General features: G+C 47.7%; 3 protein-coding genes and 1 long non-coding RNA gene across 13 annotated transcripts in view; 3 read left to right on the plus strand and 1 right to left on the minus strand.

Moving 5' to 3' along the window:
* Window positions 1-658: 658 nt before the first annotated feature.
* LOC106017878 (uncharacterized) lies at window positions 659-18,980 on the minus strand. The gene is made up of 3 exons (XR_011806962.1): window positions 18,686-18,980; window positions 16,738-16,843; window positions 659-1,102 (listed from the first exon to the last, which is right to left on the minus strand). It is a non-coding gene; the product is annotated as an uncharacterized lncRNA (long non-coding RNA).
* The window catches only part of HOXA3 (homeobox A3), a 44,333-nt gene continuing 25,852 nt past the window's right edge, over window positions 969-19,449 (plus strand). For 4 of the 10 annotated variants that reach the window (XM_038175521.2, XM_072033521.1, XM_038175524.2 and 1 more), the window contains exons 1-2: window positions 5,479-5,618; window positions 12,733-12,836. The gene's annotated coding sequence lies outside the window, so the exon portion shown is untranslated. Of the gene's footprint in view, window positions 1,110-5,478; window positions 5,619-12,732; window positions 12,837-19,449 lie in introns of those variants that run through there. The other 6 variants (XM_038175520.2, XM_027450970.3, XM_038175525.2 and 3 more) reach the window with 4 other exon arrangements.
* HOXA6 (homeobox A6) lies at window positions 5,034-7,264 on the plus strand. Its single transcript, XM_005022081.6, has 2 exons — window positions 5,034-5,618; window positions 6,969-7,264. The coding sequence occupies exons 1-2, from the start codon at window positions 5,183-5,185 to the stop codon at window positions 7,226-7,228; spliced, it is 696 nt and encodes a 231-aa protein (XP_005022138.1). The 5' UTR covers window positions 5,034-5,182; the 3' UTR covers window positions 7,229-7,264.
* On the plus strand, window positions 9,063-11,886 carry HOXA5 (homeobox A5). The gene is made up of 2 exons (XM_005022080.5): window positions 9,063-9,844; window positions 10,817-11,886. The coding sequence occupies exons 1-2, from the start codon at window positions 9,283-9,285 to the stop codon at window positions 11,065-11,067; spliced, it is 813 nt and encodes a 270-aa protein (XP_005022137.1). The 5' UTR covers window positions 9,063-9,282; the 3' UTR covers window positions 11,068-11,886.

A 19,449-nucleotide genomic window follows, 5' to 3' on the forward strand; every position in this document is an offset into this window, starting at 1 on the left:
TAGGAATCAGTCAATTTCTCTATCTCGACTTCATGATTTTTTTCCCCAGCGCAGTTGATTAATAAAGCGGAAAGCCTTCTGTATGGGAGGGCTTCCTTCCACCGTGTTCCAGTGTCCTCTTGAAATCGCGATCCCAGTCCAGGCGGCCCGTGACCAAGCCGAAATCGTAGGCAGTGAAATAATATTTGGTAATGAACAAAAAGTGCGATGCGAAACTTCCAAGTGTAAATGTTCGGGTACGCGCCGGCGGCTTTCTAGATGTGGGGGATATGAGAATGGGATTAAAAAGGGGAAAAACAAGCCTGCTGTAAAAATAGATATATTTTTTCAATGTACCACATAACGCCAAGTTGATCAAATATTTTCAATCATTAAAAAAAGAAAAAAATGAAAATAAGAAAAAAATAAGCCCGATAAGTCCCTTTATTCGACCGGATAAATACAGGTAGAAGGAGAGTATCATTTGCGCAGAAGTTCCTTTTTTCTGCTGCGCTCAGTTCCTGGTCAACGTACTAATTGTAATTTTAATAAAATTAGTGCAAACTCCAGGTCTTTTAAAAAACTCCAGAGCTGCCTCTGTGGTAAGATGGCGCCTCTCTAAGACCTGCCTCTTCTTAGTGATGAGGAAAAGGCCATAAATCCGTTGTTGTTTATGAAAATTTACAACTTTGCAATACAACTTTATGAGTTGTTCGGTTTTTCCATTGGTCGTTGTCGGTCATGTGGATGGTAACCGTGAACATGAACTTTTTTATAATTTCCCTTGCGAGAATAGAGCCGCATTCTTTTGCTGAGCTCTGTCCTGCTTCGGATCTCTCTGGCTTTCAATCCCCATTTCATTTGTTCTTTGTAAGGCAATAGTGAACAAAGTGTGCGGAGGTTCGGCATAAGCAGCCGCCTAGAACACAGATCCGGGATGGCAATTTCCAGTTCCCCCGCTGGAAGGTGTGGCATATTGGATTCAAAGCACTGGCGTGGCAGATTTTCAACTTGCAACCTGGCTAATTTCCTGCTTCTTCTGGCACCAAAAGGAGGGCGATTCGTCTCCTGTGCAGCCAAAGCGACAGCTGTCAAAGTCGCAGGGGCTCCTGTGAGCCAGAACCTAAAAGGTGAGAAATGTATATGACACTACCGTAAGCAGGGAAACATGGTTTAATACGTTTAAATATTAGACATGTGCAATTAAACCAAATGGAAATGCTACCGGCCAAAAATAGATGTGGCCACAGCTCAGCTTATTTCGGTTTAACCAGTGCATGCAAAAATATGCCTAAATAAAATGTCTACTTGCTATTATTTAATAGGGAAGCCGTGGATTTTTCACGAAGTTTATTTCTGTTTGCATTTGCCTGGGGGTTGCTGTGACATTCAGCTTATTTTCAGGTTTACAATATCAATCCGAGGAGATATTTAATATTTTTTCCCCCGCAGGATGAAAAAAAAAATATAATTATATAGAAATATAAAAGCTGTAATTTGTCTTTCGCAGCATTAGCTTAAAGTTCATTTGCGGCAGCTGAATTGTAGATGTAATTTATTTGTGATTATTTCGAGGGGGGTTGGGGGAAGGAAAGAAAAATCACACCAATCAGCACAATGTCTCCTCAGGTTATTTCTAGAGCGGGGAATGTGGCTTTGATTTTCTTTATCAGCCCGGGCGCTGCCTGCAGCAGCCCCGCGCCCCGCGGCGGGGCCGTGGGAGCAGCGCCCCGGCAGCTTTGCGCGCCCCGGTTGCGCGGAGCGGGTTTGGCGGCGGTGAAACCGATTTCAGAGCCGTAGACGGAGATTTTCCCTTTCTCCCCTCGGCTCGGAAGAGGGGCTCGGGCGGGGAACGACCCCCGGGATGGAGCCCGGGTCCCCGCCGCCTCCCCGCTCCCTTCCTCTCGGTGCCAGCCATCACGGGTGAGCGGCTCGGAGCGCTGGAAATGTGCGCTGTTTGTGCAGCCGGGCTGCTAAAAGCATCGCATTTGCATTGCATTGCGGTATCCGCCGGAGTGGAGCTGCAGGGAGCGGCGGATTATTTATTGCGGGGCCGCGGGTGCTCAGTGCTGCCACGGCGTGGCCGAGCGGCGGAGGCGGGCGCGGAGCGGAGCGGCCCCCGCAGCCCCTGCGAAGGGCAGCGCTGGGAGCGCTCCTGCGGAAGCCCACGGGGGGGGAAAAATAATAATAATTTTAAAAAGACTGAAATTTAAATCATACTTAAAAAAAAAAAAAAAAAGAGAGAGAGAGATTAAAAAAAATCCGGCCTACCTCACCTCTATGGCAGCATCAAAGCTCGCCCCCGGGTATTCCGGCAGCTGCCCCCTCCCCTTCCCCTCCGCTTTTCCCTCGGTGTGTGTCAACTGCAAAATATCACGCTGGGCAGGACGAGCCCGAATCCCCCCAGCGAGCTCCCTAATACCCCTCCAGTCTAAACACCGGGTCGCGTTGCCCAAACTGTTTGGATTAGAAGCTATTAGTTAAAGGTTGTTTTTGGGGACGCTGCCGAGCATGAGAAGGATTTGTAAAGTGGATTTGTATACGAGGAGAAGGAGGCTTTGAAGCTTAAGAGGGTAACTGCCCCCGCACCTGCATCCGAGGGTGGCTGGAGCCGCTGGCGGGGATCTCGGCGCGGGGAGGAAGGCGAAACGCTTGGTGGAGGAGGCGCTGGCCGTGCGGGGAAGTCCGCAAACAAATAAAAGGCGGATGGGATAAGTGGCCGTGGCAAAGTGTGACTTTGTGGCGGTGGCAAAACGCGCCGGCTGGCTTTCCGGGAAGGAAAAGTACTGCGAAATGTGTCCGGGAGGGCCAGAGCTCGGGGGTAACGGGTCGGTGTAATTTGGGGTTTTCTGGGGGTAGGGGGAGGAGCGGAGAGGACGCATGAATGTGACCGAAGCGGAGATTGCAGTGCAGATTGCTTAGCTGTCACTGTAAGCACTCTAACACGACCCAGCCAGGCAAACGTGCACGTTTAATTCCTTACAATATTATGGGATCAACGAAGAAATGTTTTCGCTGCCCGCGGTCGGCCTTTGGGCGGTTTGATTTGGATGAGAGCAAGAACTTGAGAAACAGAAGGAAAGAGTCAAAGAAAAAAAAAAAAGACAGAGAGAGAAATAAATCAGTGCGTAAGCAATGCTATAAAATGTAAATATAACTAAGCCTTGAGCGATTTTTCTAGTTTGGTCTCCGTGCGATGGATTCAAACAAAAGGCCGTCTGGCCACAACTTTTTCAAGTAGGGGCGGTGGGCTTCGCTTGCCCCAAGTCTTGATTTTTCACGGTGCGTTTTCGTTCTGACCCACGTTGGCAAAAATCTGCTCGTTTTAAAACCTCTTTGTGCTTTCCGTGTTGTGTGCTTGTTTGCTGTCCTTCCCCTCATTTTATAACTCTGTTTGCCGAGAGCATAAAACTTTTTTTTTTTCTTTTTCTATTTTTTTTTTTTGAGAAGGCTGGCTTGCAGTAAATACACGTTGCTCGAATGACCTCCCAAAGCCTGTAGCTAGAGAGATGTAATTCTACCAGGTGTGTTTATGGATTAGCTGGGATGAAGAGGTTAAGGAAGTTGAAAAAAAAAAATCGGAGGCAATCAACATCTGAATGTGAAAGTCCAGCTGAGACTGCGAACAATACAAACTATTGTGGAGAGATGTTTTAACTCACTACTGTTTTATAGGTATCGTAATCCGCCCCCGGAAATGAGATAAATAGTCCTCCAACAACAACAAAATTCGCCTTTTAAAGCTACTTTAGGAAACGGGGCTCGCACGAATGCCACTTTCTGCCAGAGCACGTTTAAAATTAGGCTATTCAATCGGTTGTAATGGGAAAGGATTATGAGTAAACACAGCTTGCAATGAACAACCTCGTGCTATCCCCAGGAACTGCAGGGTTACGGCTGAATTAAAAGCATCTCAGCGAATTTCATCAGCACTGTTACTGTCCCTGCCCTGGGCCAAGAATTATATTTCCGCTATGGGGTAACTGCCATGTTGAAAAATGAACGTGGAAATGCTTGTTTCATGTATTTTTTCCCTCTTAAAGACACACATCCGCGCTTGATCCAATTATTTGGAGCAACAACGAAACCGATTGGCTTCTGCTGACTCATTAGCGGAGCTATATTAATTAGGAATAGTCCTACTGGCTCGTTTTTGAATTTGAATGTTTGATTCACTCAGCTCCACTTTGGCGGGGGGGGCTCAGGGAAGGCAGACACGTGGAAGTTTATTTGGGCTCCTTGCGGGGCTCCGAGGGCTCGCCCGGCCCTTCCCAGGGCCTTCCCGGGCACTTGGTGCAAACCAAAAATCCCCTTCCCCAGAAGGCCGCCGCCTCCTGCCTCAGCCAGAACCTCGGCGTTAATTACCGGAGCGTTCATTAAGACACGAGACCTCACCCACGCGGGAGGTGCAGCCCCCGACACAAAAGCTGGCGCTGGGGCTGGAAGCCTCAGCCGAGGGGCGGCCGCGGAAAATCGCCTCCAAGCCGGAGGGTCGCGGCCGTGGCATGGCGGTGGGATGAAGGGAGAAGCGGCGGCCACGGGGGCTCAAACACTGGCAAGACCCCCCCCCCCAAAAAAAAAAAAAAAAAAGGAAAAAAACTACCAGCGCTGCACGGTGCTGCGCGGAGCCCAGATCCCCCTTTTCACGTGCTCCAAACTTTCCCTCCGCAGCATCCATCACCTCCTCCCGAGGGCCAGGGGCCGGCTCTCCCACCCTGCGCTGCTCCCGGGGGGCGGGGGGGGGGGGTCGCCAACTTTTACCGGCCGCCCCCCTTCGCCCCCCACCCCCAATTAAACCGCCGGGGGCAGGGGGGTCGCGTCCCCATCCTCCGCTGTCACGGCGCGCTGCGGCTCGCTGTATTATTATCATCATTATTATTATTATTATTATTGCTGATCTTAGGGCATCTCCCCGGGAGAGGGGCGGCGCCGCCGGGGCCGGGGGCGCGGCCGGTCCCCGCGGGCCGGGGGCGGCGCGGCGGGGCCGGGGCTTGCCGGTAACTTCGCGGCGCGGTGGCGGCGGCCCCGGGGGAGCGGGCGCCGCTCGCTCTCCCATTGGCCGCCCCGCCGTCAGCTGCTCCTATTTTCTGCTGTCGCTTTTGGCGCTCGGCCATCCAGAAACAAACCACTTCGATGACTACTAATAGTTATAGCCAGATGTACTAATACACAACAAATCACGGGCCGGGCGAGGGGAGAGCAAATGAGTTCCTATTTCGTGAATCCCACTTTCCCTGGGAGCCTGCCCAGTGGCCAGGACTCTTTCCTCGGGCAGATCCCCCTTTACCCGGCGGGCTATGATGCTCTCAGGCATTTTCCGGCTTCGTACGGGGCAAGCAGCCTGCAGGACAAGACTTACACCTCACCTTGTTTCTACCAACAGTCCAACACCGTCCTTGCTTGCAATCGGGCTTCCTATGAGTACGGAGCCTCTTGTTTTTATTCGGACAAGGAAATAAGTAGCGCCTCTCCCTCCGGCAGTGGCAAGCAGAGGGGACACGGGGACTACCCGCACTTTTCTCCCGAGCAGCAGTACAAATCGAGCGGCGTGCAAGCCAAAATTGTAAATGACGAAGGCACCGACCGGAAGTACACGAGCCCTGTTTACCCCTGGATGCAGCGGATGAACTCCTGTGCTGGTAAGGCATTGAATGCAACGGGGAGGGGAGGTGCGGGGGGGGGACAGGAAAAGTTTCTTTCCCCCGGATTTTTGTTATTTTTCAAAAATTTTTTCCCCTTTGATAGAGTCCGGGCTGCTGGAGAGAAATGGCTTCTGCAGGGCAGCGTGTAACGTGAAACCCTCCCAGGTTATTTCAGCCCTGGCACACTGGCACCCTGAGAGCGGTGGCCAGAGCCCTGCTCGGGGGTCCGCTGGGGAAAGTTACTGCGGTACCCCTGGGAAGCAGGCAAAAAAAAAAATAAAAATAACAACAACACCACAAGAGAGGGAGCAGAGAGCTTTCGCCCCTCTCCTAAAGCCACCCCAAAGCTTCTGCTCGGCTCCTTCATTGTCAGAGAGCGATGTAAGGACTATGCCCTCTGCGCTGAGGATGCAATGCGTTTGTGGCACATTCCTCCTCGCCCCCCTCCCCCAGCTCGTTAGCGTGGAAGGATTGGATATTGGGAGCACGTTTCTGGGGCCGTGTGCGCACCGCCAGGGCACGGCGGATTTTCTCTGCCTTACAAGTGAACTTCACAGAACCGAACTGTTCCGTCTAGGAGTGGTGCTGGTGGAGAGGAGAAGGGGGGGGGGCTGCATCGGGCTGGCACTTATTTGGAATCATCCCATTAACACGTTTCCTTGCAGTGCTCGCTAATGGCTCCCCCGCTCTTCCCCTCCCGGGTTTACGCTTGTTGGACTGTGGCTTGCCTTTCTTTTTTGGAAAGTTAAACTTTCAGCAAGACCATTCTGATGCTGCTTTGCAGTCGAGGGCAATAAATTCCGGAGCAAATGGCAAAGGCTGTTCTATGATCTTTAGCTGATGTCTATCGTGAGACTTAAATTACAGACCCTCCGTAGCCATAGCCACGGCGATAGAGCGTGTTTGTGTAAACACCCGCATCTATGCACGCCCGCAGCCACCCGCACACATGCGTGCAGCTCCCCGGCCCGCACACGTGTGTCTGTGTGTGTGCGTGTGTGCGCACAGGCTGGCTGCATGCAGAGGGCAGCTCCTGCTCGGCGATTTATAAGGGTGTTACCTACCTCGCTTCCCCTAGGTCCACCTTACTGACTCGCTTTGTATCACGGTTACCCCAGAAGCACGACGCACGTCCGCTTTTACAGTTGTTCAGGCAGGAGAAAAGGAAAAAATAGGGATCCAAAAAAAAAAAAAAAAAAAAGCCTCCAGAAAATCAGAGCACCCCCTCCAGCCCCCCGCCCCCATGAGATTGTGCCTGCGAAAGGAGGCAGAATATACTAACCGCTCTTTCTGGTCTGAAATCACTGGGCCCTGTCCAATGCGATCGTTTTGTCTTTACTTCTACAGGTACAGTATATGGAACTCATGGGAGACGAGGGAGGCAAACTTACACCAGATACCAAACGCTAGAGTTAGAGAAGGAATTTCATTTTAACAGATACTTAACCAGAAGACGACGCATTGAGATTGCAAACGCTCTCTGCCTTACTGAACGCCAGATTAAAATATGGTTTCAAAACAGGCGGATGAAATGGAAAAAGGAAAACAAATTCATAAATTCCACACAACCCAGCAGCGAAGAAACAGAGGAAAAGTCAGGGGAGTAGAACCATGTTTAATAAACGCTACCAGGCCTTTCCTTAGCGCTTACTGTTACTATTATTATTTACCTTGTGTTCCTTCTGCTACTAAAATCCTATAGGTTTGTCACAGCCTATTAATTCCCAAAAGGCTTGGTGAAAAAGATGTACATTTGCAATCAACTGTGACTTTCTCTAAAATATGTAGAAGTCCTAGCTTTCGAGCTGCGGTCATGTATATACATAGCCACTTTTCCAAAGCGTAAATGGTGTTGCTTAAAGTATTAGAGACACGGCCCAGATTTTTAAATATTTGAGGTGAGCATGTCTGTGTGGGTGAGTGTCCCTGGCGTGCCTGTGTGAGAACAGATAAGCTAGTAATTTTTTTTTTTTTTTTGTGTGTGTGTGATTATGAATGTGCATATTGTAGAAATACGAGAGATTTTAGAAAATCTTGGTTTTATCTTTTTACTAGTTCTCGCTACGGCGGGCCGTCTCGTTATGCTATGTTTGGGATTTTATGGTCTGTAGGGGAGAAAAAAAGAAGTTTTACACACGTATAAGATATTTAAATAGTAAAAAAGAAGAAAAATACTGTAAAAAAATCGTTGTATAAAAAGTTGCGTATAAGCTTGCAGTTAAAGCGAAAAATGAATTGCAGGGAGGTTTCTAAATGCCGCTAAACTGACTCTAATCTGCACTACTGGTATTAAAGTAAGAGCACGGCGTTCAACTTTAGGACGAGCGAGGGAAGAGGTTTTGAAGCGGGCGAATTTCTGTGGTTCCCGTTGAGCTTACACCGAGATTTCGGTGAGCTCGGCTGTACACTGAAGGGGCTTTGAATTATGGACTACGTTTCTTGGGGATTTGTGGGCTTGGGTCGGTCTTTTTTTTTTTTTTTTTTCCTATTTTGAATTAAAAGAAAAGTGTCTGTCGGATTAACTCGGAGATATTCTCCCCAGCTTTTCTGGTATCTCGATTCACGTTCGCATTTCCTCGCACTGAGAAAAAAAAATAAATAAATAGATACTCTAAGGAAAAGTAGCTGCGATAACATGGTTCCATGTCGAGTTCTGTGTAAGTAATATAGGCGCAGTGAGAATTTTGATTAATATATACGTTATAGCTCTCTCTATTATATTGTGCGTGTGTGAGTGTGCGTGTGAAGCTGTGTACAAATCCACTTGTACACGCATCGAGGCTCTTTTGTTTGCAAGGAAGCGCAGTTTGGGCGACCGCTCTAAACATTTTAAAAGCCACATCTCGAGAATCCTAATGCAAAATGGCTACCACCGGCTTCGTATTTTTTCTGGGAGGCAGGAAAAGTCTCGGCGACCGTGCAGCCGCCTGGAATTTGCCCCCCTAGCTAGGAAAAACGCCGTGTCCTGCCCGCGTAGCTACCTGCCACCGCCGGCCGGCGGGACCCGCTCGCCTCTCGAAACCCGCTGCGGGGGAGAAAGGGGACGATCATAGGAACCCCGACAGGGACTCGCCCGCGGCCGGCATCCGACGATGGATCCCGCAGGATCTGTGCGTGCCGCAGCCCAGCCTCGCCCGGCCGGGGGGCACGGAGCCCCGCCGAGCTGCGGCCGGGGGGCGGCGGGGAAGCTCCGGGGGGCGCCGGGGAAGCGCCGGGGGGCGGCGGGGAAGCGCCGTCCGGCGGCCCCTTCCCTTCCCCGGCGGAGAGCTCCTCTCCGCGCCGCCGTCGGGGGCCGTCACCCCGGGCCGACCCCGCGGAGCCGCCGCCGTGCCCCGCGCCGCCAGCGGGTGGCGCTCGAGGCCGGCGGACGGGCGGGCGGCGGCGGCGGCGACGCGCGGCGGCGGCGCGCCCCGGGCCGCCCGCGCCCTCCCAGCTCCCCCACCAGTGCACGAGTTTACCTCTAGAGGTCATCAGGCAGGATTTACGACTGGACAACAAAAGCACGTGATTTGAAGCCGTACCCCATATTTGGGTGCCTACGTAGGAGGGAACCAAGTACATGTCCCAGTCATTTCCATAATTCATCATAAATTGTGCAAGGGTGCTATAGACGCACAAAACGACCAAGAGCCACAAATCAAGCACACATATCAAAAAACAAATGAGCTCTTATTTTGTAAACTCATTTTGCGGTCGCTATCCAAATGGCCCGGACTACCAGTTACATAATTATGGAGATCACAGCTCGGTGAGCGAGCAATACAGGGACTCCGCCAGCATGCACTCCGGCAGGTACGGATACGGCTACAATGGCATGGACCTCAGCGTCGGGCGCTCTGCTTCCACCCACTTTGGTGCCAATGAGAGACCCCGCAGTTACCCGGCCAACACCACCTCTGCCTCGACAGAGCCCAGGTACAACCAGCCCGCGACGTCTTCCCACTCGCCTCCCCCTGACCCTCTGCCCTGCACCGCCGTGGCCGGTTCGCCTGTCAGCGAGAGTCACCACGGGGTGAAAAACTCCCTCGCCAACTCCACCAGCACTTCGTCCAATTCCAGCAGCAACACGCACATCAGCAGGGACGGGGTTGGCACCTCGTCTGGGACTGAGGAAGACACTCCAGCAAGCAGCGAGCAGGCAAGTGCCCCGACCGACCAAAGCACAGCCCAGCCTTCACAGCCCCAGATCTACCCCTGGATGCGAAAACTGCACATAAGTCATGGTAAAGCAAATACCCTGTTCTTTCTTTATTTCTCTGGAGGAAAAGCAGCCTTTAATGTAAACCGGGTGTCTGCGCCGAGCAAGGTCGGGGAGAGGGGGAGAGGAGGGCGTGAGAAGCGTGCAGCCTCCGCGCACAACTCCGCTCGCAGGGAAGCCCGCTCCGTTGTCTGGGCAAGTCCCCCCCGAAAGCAAAGCGCACGGCCCCCCGAACACAGCCCGCCCGGCTCCCACCGCCGGCCCCAGGCTCGCAGGGAGCGGGGGAGCAGCAGACGCCTTCCCGGAGGGGGGACCGAGAGCGGGGGCTGCCCCTGGCTCTGCTCTTCCAGGGGGATCCTCCAGTGGGAACAGCGCTGCCGACCCCCTTTCTTTTGCCGAGCCGTGGTAAAAAGAGAATAGCCGAGGGCGAGGAGGGCACTTTACACTGCCGGGAAGCCGGGGGGGAGGGGGGCGAGCACCCCCCCGGACTCCGGGGGAACGGGCAGAGGGGCGCGGGGGAGCGGAGCAGCCCCCAGCCCTCGCTACCTGCCGTGCCCTGGCGGCCGGGGGAGCAGCCGGGGGCTCGCCGCCTCCCGGAGCCGTGCCCAGCTCGGCCGTGGGAAAGGGCTGCAAGCCTCAGCCTCGCTCGCCCAGCCCCGAAAGCCCGGCGAGCGTCGCGGGCATCCTCCACGCCAGCTTAGCTGGGGGAGGCGTTGGGGGGGAAGAGCACTAAGCGCTCGATGAAAGAGTAGTTTTCTCTTTTTGGGGGAAATCGAAAGCAAAATCCGAGCGAAAACTTCCCACGACCACCAAAGCCCCCCTCCCCCAAGCCTTTTCGGAAAGGGGCTGGAGGGGGAAACTTGTTGAGCATTTATCCAAACCAGAAACAAAACCGAGCAGGGCTGAGAATAACGGTCCTGGTGGCTCGTAGCTGCAATAAGACACGAAGGCTCCAAGTCGCTGCTGAGAATCTAAATCATGTACTTTTCTCTTCCAGACAACATAGGGGGACCAGAAGGGAAAAGGGCTCGGACTGCTTACACCCGATATCAGACCTTGGAGCTGGAAAAAGAATTTCACTTCAATAGATACCTGACCCGCAGAAGAAGGATTGAAATAGCACATGCTCTTTGCCTCTCAGAGAGACAAATAAAGATCTGGTTCCAAAACAGGAGAATGAAATGGAAAAAGGATAATAAGCTGAAAAGTATGAGCATGGCAGCTGCAGGAGGGGCATTCCGTCCCTAAGCATTTGATCAATTAAAAGTACTGAGCAGTATTAGCTGACCCTGCGTCTCATGTCAGTACTAAGTTGACTTTCTAAAACTTCCTTGTGTTACTTCTGTGAAGAAACCCTGTTCTTGTCGCCCTTATTCATCTTTTAATCATGAGCCTGTTTATTACCATTCTCTCGCGTGTATAAGTAGATCTGCTTTTATCGTACATTTCTTTGTCTTGAATGGCTTTGTCTTGAAAAAAATAATAGATGTTTTAACTTATTTATATGAAGCGAGATGTGTTACTTGAAGTAACTGTTAAAAAAAGCAAAACAAAAAAAGAAAAAAAAAAAAAAAAGGAAAAAAGAGAGAGAGAGAAAGAAACCCTCCCCCGGTTTAGTACAAATGTTATGTGTTGCACTCAACCTGCTTAACTGTGCATGTGTGGTCAAGTGTTAATGTCTGTATAGCTCCAAGCTGTTAAAAATATTTTTATTCAAACTACCTATATAATTCCTGTGTAATTAATGCTGTTGTAGAGGTGAAATGATGAAATCAACTGAACTTGTCCTACGTGTAGTGAATAGTGAATCTGTGACGAAAACTGTGATTCCAAGCAGTATGTCCTTGCTGTGCCTTTGTATATGACTCTTTGCACGAACTCTTAGAAGTGGCTCTTATTAAGCGCAGCTTCTGTGATGTATGTTTTTTTGTGAACAAAGTTACAAATATAGTCAAAGTCTGGCTGTTTGAGCAAACTGTGATCAGCTTTTTTTTTTTTTTTTTGTATTTGTTTTTAAAAAAACTGACTGGAAATCAACAAAAAAAATAAACTTTCTATTGTAAAGTTTTCGTGATCTGGTTTGTGCAAAGCAAGAAGTTGTGCTTCCTGATTTGCCTCTTAGAAATATTAACCCGTGCAGAGTTTGTAATAATATTTTACCTGGCTCACGCTGCACGTTGCAAGAGGTAGAGCTTCATTTGTCCGATACCAGTATTTTTAATTGAAAGTTTTACCATAAGTTCCTCCTTAATGGTTTCTGGCTAGGTGGAAAGCTGCATTGCAGGACCACAATCAACACCCTTTGTGGGTGAATCAACTGTTAGTTGTTTGCTGATGGTTGAAAAAACATGTGCTTTGTTAAAACACCCTGCTAACTCCAAGACGTGTTTGCATCGCTCTAGATTTTCTCCTGTGGTTTCATTAAGTATATTTGCAGGACAGCCACGTTAGAGCCCTCTGCGTCTATTAGTAACACTCGATAGCCACTTTCCCACTTTTCGCCCTTTACAGATTTTTTTGGTTTTCTTCGCTACGATTAGTTTTCTATAAACGCAATGTTACTTACCCCATCAGAGCTTGAATGGTTAACTCTTCTGAGCTTCTAAGAGCAACTAAAGATTTGCACATTTACTGACTGGTTACATTGATGCCTTCCCTTAAAAGTTATAAAACAGTAAACTTTATAAGCCCCAGTTCCGGCTATATGACATTTGGGTGCCAAATGAATAGGGTTTTGTCTATGAATTAGATCGTAAAATCATCCATAGCACAGACAGATAGGCTCACTGGCTATAAAAAGTCACGTGGTGCCATTAAAGTAAGTTTTATGGTTTTGGGGAGTTGACATCCAACATTATATACCACATAACATATAATCTCACTGACGCTGGACTTCATTTGACTCTTTTGCAGGCTACGTGTGCCTCCTGGCCATTCAAATTGTCAGTTTTAGGTACAGAAGTATCCAAACCACAAGTTCTCAGTACTGTATGAAAAATGGCTCCTTGCAAGTCAAGGTAAGTTTTGTGCACAAGTTCCTTAAAGTTTATTTGTACAGTTGGGAGCCGAGGCTCTCGCTCGCTCGCTCGCTCTCTCTCTCTTTCTCTTTCTCTTTCCCTTTCTGTCCGCCTCGAGCCTTTCAGGACTGTCCCACCGAGCCCGAGAGGCAGGAGCAACCACTAATGATACAGGTTGCGCTGCAAATTCCCCCATCCCTTCACTCGCAGCAGCTAGCGCTGTATTTTAACGATCAAATCAAAGTAAACCACAATAAGCGACTTTGGCAGAGATGGATTTTGGGGCCTAGCTTTAATCACTTTGACTACCGCAGAAGATAATTACTTCCTTTGCTCCAATAGACTCTCCAAGTTTGGAGAGGTTTTGTTTAGCAAGGACTAGTTACTGCAGGCGATTAAAAAAAGGGAAACAAAATAGATAGGGCTTGATATTATCTGGGCAGTGTCTTAAATAGGCATGATAGAGGTGGAGGCGTGCTGATATGGTAATAATCTTTGGATTGGCAAAATATGTTGCACATCAGAGCGAGTATTAAAATGGCACGGACTGCACTGGAGTGCTTAAGATTCCTATTTTCTGCGATGGGTCGTGCAGAAAGCTTTAGCTATGTGTATACGTCCATCCGCGAGTGTGTAGTGTCTTGTGAGTGAGCATATTTAGAACATTGCTGTAACTTTTTCCAGCTCCTACGTGTAAATATACAAATATAAATATATGTGAATCGTGCGCGTGTGCATGCCTGTACAAATCTACATATACGCCTGTATAAAGCTGGGCACATGCATCTGTTTATCCAATACCGGTGTATTTATGCATACAAAGGGTGTGTACGTGTGTATACATATATATGTTCCTGCGAGTATTTTTTTTTTTTTTTAAGCGAACCAATTGACTGTAACTTGTAGCATTAATACAAGAGACTACAGGTCATTAGAGTGCTGCAAATTATGAAATACGGGCTTGGTTTATTGAAGATTGTAAATATCCCCATAGCTCTGCTCTCTCCCTCTCTGCCTTATATTGCTGGCTGCCATTGTGGGGTAGGCCCCAGCTGCATGTTTACTTCCACATTCTTTTTATTTAAGTGGACTGTTCTCACTAGAGTGTGATTACTCAGCAATAAACTTTATGGCCGGATTTAACTTTAGTCTTTGAATTTCCAGGACTTGAATGAAAGGGTGAAAGGAGCTCTGTCTCTCTTTGGGTAGCTTTAAGGCCTGATCCTTACCCTTAGAGAGAGGGATCGTGGGGGTGTGGATGGACTATTCGGGGGCTGGGGAAGAGATCTGAGAATTAGCTCCAAAATACTTCTGTATGCAAACCAGTTGTGGGTATCTCCGCTCAGGTTCGGATCAGAAGGGATTCAACGCTATCGCCTCTGCAGGTTGCATTGTTTTCCTTGATGTGTCATAAACTCGAGTTTCAAGAAGAACTGGGCGGTTTGATGCGAGATGGGAGACAGGCTTTGTTGTATTTTGCTAGCGCTACCCCGCCTGAAAGCTGCAGTTTGGACGATATGTGGCACTGAGAGCAAAAAGAGAGGAAGGCAGAGGGGTACAGGAGGGTGAGGTTGGCGCGTACCTCTGCAAAGTCTGCACAGGGTCCACGACCGACATTGCCGACTGATCCCTTTCTTAAATCTGCCTCCCTTTCATGTTAAAGAAACGGTAGTATATAAGGTTGGCTCAGCTCAAAGATTTCCAAGTTTTACAAATATTTAATATTTGTAGTCAACCTCCTGTGTAAGATAAATGAAGTCCGAAGCCTTTGTGTCTGTGGATCTTTCTGTGAGCACTAAACAAACACATATGCATATGTTTTATATTCAAAAAATGGGAAAGGCTTTAAAAGCGCATATCCAAATACAGATTTGAAAATTATTTCCGTAATAAACAGCTGGGGATTTTATAGTACACTAGCTGTCACAGTTTCATCAATAGGAATACCAGAAAGTTTTTTATGATAGGCGTGTATTATATTATATTATGTGCCATAAAAAATTGATAGTTCGAGGCAAAGGCATGAAAGGACTTTAAAAGTTTGGGCTTCATTCATATACGTGTCCTTTTTTGAAGGAAAATCCTGTTCTTGTTACAGAGAATGATACAAGGCGCGAACCATTCACTATTACTCAATAGTCGACAACATTGCGTTATTTGAATTATCTGGTGAATACACAAACACACCCCCACACCCTTTCAACTAATATTTTTGGAACCTGGATATCACCCCGCGCTGTAATGGTCTAAAGCGAAAGATTTGCTCCTATTACTTTCACATTTTTGGATGTGCTTTCTAGAGTACATTCTCGTAATGCTGGGAACAGAAATTCAAGAACTATGGTGAAAGAAAAAATATCACGAAACCCATAAGCATATAAACCCGCACGTACTGCAAGAAGCACACTAAAAACAAGAGAAAGTTAGCTAGAAATGACAACTTCTCAATATTTTTGGCCCTGCCTCGTTCTAAGCAGAGCAGTCGAAGTCACTCAAAACCAGAAGCTCATTAAGATTTTATAATCCACTTTTTAAATTTTAAATTCAAACAACTCCAGACTGCCGAACTCTACAAAAATATTCCCAGGTCCTAATTGTTTTCTGAGTGAAAAATGTCATGGAGAATAATCGCCTGGAATCGAGAGAGAGGTCTTATCTGCGCACATTATTTTTCTGCTGTGTTTTGGGGATTAATGCGTGCGAGTTTGTTTTACTTTAGGCATGGCAAGTGGCGTTGAGCGCATTGAAATATAGTTTACTTAATCCTCTGAAAGAAATACTTGAGTGTAGTGTGTCATGTCTAAGCGTTAGGCCAATTAAAGATTAGGCAACTCTCTTAATGTGTGTAACTAGTGACTTTGTAAGTCGTAACTTTCTCTAAACCAGAAGTAGAACAATTCGCTTGAAAGTCATCCGTAAATTACAGTTCTGAAGCGCTTCCTAAGCCGCGCAAACGCCCTAATTGCAGAACATTACGGGGAAATTATTATTCTGCCATTTCCTTACGTTTAATAAGTGTGTATCTGTGGAAGGGTGACAATAGAAGGGTTTGCAATCTGCTCCATGGGAAATTGAATGGAACAGATCAGGAGGGGCGGATCAGGAGGTTTCGATTTCAAACCCTGGATACTGGAGCAATGCCTTTTCCCTCCCCGCAAATACAGATTTAACGCATTAAAGGCAGACATAAGTAAATCTCCTGACCAAGTCAAGGCATCGCCTTGCTTTCTTAGCTCTTTCTCTTGCCTGCCCTTAAAATATCCCCAATTTGTTGTTAAAGTTGCTACCCAGAGCGCAAAAAAAAAATAATAATACAGCTCCCACAGCCGCCTGATCATCTTCGAAAATATTATTCCTTTTAAATGAAAGCATCCCCACTAACGTCTCTCTGGAAGGCACATACTCATGGACCATCATAGTCACATGTTCGTGTAGCTACACGCACAAACAATATCAAATCTGACACGGAGAGTGTGTAAAATTTGCAAGGATTTCGCCTTATAGCACGCATAAGGAATCTTTCCTATAACCCCCCAAAAATGTCTTTTCAATAATAATATTTGCTATGAAGGTTATTGGGTAATTATTGCAATTTTGTGGAACAGTCCTTGCTTGAGGTGAAGTCTGTCTCTAGATAACAAATGGCAGCCCGTGCAGTTCACTGCCAGGTTAAGTAAATGCAGAAAAGATAAATCTGCACACCCTAGGAATCACCAGCAGAGCTCGCTTTAGACCAAGTTCACAGTCAACTCGTTTGCCTAGACAAGGCTTCGCAAACAATTAGAGTTGTTTCTTTATGTTTAAATCAAGGAGAAATGACTAAGACCCTAGCAGCAGAGAGCTGCAGCTTTTCCCCCAACGCCAGTCTCTACATCCTTCCAACCTCACGCCCAGAACTTACCCAGCATTTCACCTGCAATTGTAACCATATAGCGCCTTTGAGTAACAGGCTTTCCTCCAACGCTGCCGAAAGGGTGTGCAAACTGATTTAACAGCACTTTACAAAGCTGCCAGATTAAAGAAAAAAAAAAAAAAGCAATAATTAAAAATGCAAACGTATCCGATTTCTCAACAGCAAGAAGAAAAAAAAAAAAAAAAAAAAAAAGCCCTTAGAAAGCGGGGGGAAACGGCAGAACTATTGAAACAAACAGTGCGAGTCTCTTACTCCTAAAAGAAGCTGCATAGCTTTTGTATATCTTTGTGGTTAAGGGCGTTACAACTGCAGGTCAAAAAGTTGAGGGTCAAAAGTTTACGTTTTGCACCACTCTTAGTCATTCGCCCAGACAGAGTTTGATGTCAATGTTATAGCCGAGATCTTGACTATCAGCACAAAAGATAAAATAGCTTTGAGTTACGTGTGTATCACAGTATGGACTCCAGGTGAACCCTACTGGCTGAATGACCTCAATTACCGAGGAAAGGATAGAAAATTCCTCTTTTCAAGAGTAATACACGTTGTATTTCATCTTGAATTATCGGCCACATTTGTGTCTGAATATCTCGGGTTCAGGCGCGGCAGGTAAACACGCATGTTACCCCCACGCCAGCCGCTGGTGCTGCCTCCTCCGAGAGTCAGGTAGCAAAATGTTTCACCCTTGTTTATTATATAATAACCCGCTTTAAGAGGTTTAATGTTAAGCCTTCTCACTTTGCAAAATGGCAGGAAGATAAGATAGGAGCAAAGCTATTAACGTGTGTATCGATCCTAGCCGCGTCTTTGTTTTTGCTCTCGTTTCTGTAGCGACCACTAAACTGTGCTTAAACAGGACATGCTGCAGATAATACGGGCGGGTTATATGTTTAGTCCGAGGGAGCTCGCTTAAAACCGCGGAGCGATGGGGCCATGTTGTGCTACCGATGGAAAATATTGTGGAGAAGCTGGCGCCCAGCGCGGCTCCGTGATTTGGATGGACCTCAGAGCCTACTGGAATTACCCGAGGCAGCAGTTGCCAGTGAAATGGGGAGCAGGAAGGGATGTTTTCCCTCCTCTCCCCCGCCAAGAAAAAAAAAAAAAAAAAGTTTAGAGGAATTTCTTTGCGCAGAGTTATTTCCACATTGCTGGGATTTTTTGTTCCCAGTGCTGCCTCGGTGTTGAAGCTTTAGCTCCTCGGCTAGGCGGGTCTGGAGGGAGAAGTGGCCAATATTGCACAGGGAACTGCATTTTGGGGAGAGCACTGCAAGGCGCCGCCGGATTCAGGTTGCAATGATGAGGATGGAAGGGGGAAAGGAGATTCCAAAATATTGATAAACAGCTGTGAAAGGTGTGGAGGAGGGGACAATGCCATGAGGAATGCAGAAAAGGAGCGCACCTCGCCGCCATCCACGCCTTTCGACCCCAAAGGCAGGAGGCTACACCGTCCTCGATGCATTGGGCACGCGTGAATTATTTGCTACAGACCCAGCTGGATCGTGGCAGCCGGGCGATATTTCTTGGGAAGAAATTTGCGAGGTGTTAGATTTCAGATTAGCCAATGCTCTTATTGGAGATTTTGCCCGAAGTACCTGCCGAAGCGCAGAAAAGGTGTGCATGCAAGTATTTGCTCGGCGTGTAGACGTTGCTCGCATGTCCCTGCTGCTGCTAACTTGCAGCGAGCCCTGGCATTGCGCGTTTGGGGAGCCTTCCCTCACCGGAGATATTGTTTAACCTTTCACATCTAGAGTATTTATTTGGTGTAAGAGCGAAGCCTGATAACATGCTAAAAGCCATAGCCAAATATCTATTTTGTTAAAGAATAGCAGGCAGATTGTTTCCAAGAACAACAATGCGTCTTTGATACACCCAGAATGAAAGCTGTTGCTATAACTGGGTTACTCAAGAGAAGGTGACTGAAATTCATTTGCTTCCTTACCAAAACAATTAGCCTCTCGAATTCCATATTTTTCAATCCGGTCTAGAATAAAAATATCAATGGGAATAATGGGAATATTTTCAAGGAACCTGAAACTTCAGCCAATATTGAATCTTCTGAATCGGTGTCTAGATTATTCCTTAAAACAAAACAAAAAAAAAAGTTAATAAATTGGGACGAACTATTTCTCCCCTTTCACTCTCTGCATTCAGCACACTGCTCTCTGGTATGGAAGGTATGGTCAAAAGACCATTCATTTCAAATCCGGGCACAGATCACATTTTCTATGTGTTTATTTAACCATGCCAGGACAGAGCGAGCAAATCCCGCCAAACATCCAGTTGTTAAGAAGAGAGCCAGTGCCAGTGAAGTCCCCGCTTTCACAAAAGTATGAACTTGGGCAAAAATATGAACATTGCCCCAGTAGCGACCATATAGAGCGAGTGCTTGCAACCGCGGAAGGCAGTAGCTGCCTCGGGGCTTTATGATTCCCAGGAACAAAGGAGGGAATACAGTCGATACATTCCATAACGTTTACATTTTCCCGCGATTTTTTCTTAATTTTCCCTTAGAAGTAGTGACCTGGGCAAAGCACCCCGCTATCTAAAAGACACTGTTATAGACCTTTTAGAAAAACTAAGTCCAAGGCCGAGGTGAACTTCAGGTCACCGCGTCTAACAAATATGAAAATGTCGCCTGGTGAAGGGCACGCCTTGTTATTTAACAAAGACTGTCAATGTGTAAGATTAATAAGAAACAAAATG

The sequence above is a fragment of the Anas platyrhynchos genome, chromosome 2 (genome assembly GCF_047663525.1).
Source record: "Anas platyrhynchos isolate ZD024472 breed Pekin duck chromosome 2, IASCAAS_PekinDuck_T2T, whole genome shotgun sequence".
Lineage (NCBI taxonomy): Eukaryota > Metazoa > Chordata > Aves > Anseriformes > Anatidae > Anas > Anas platyrhynchos.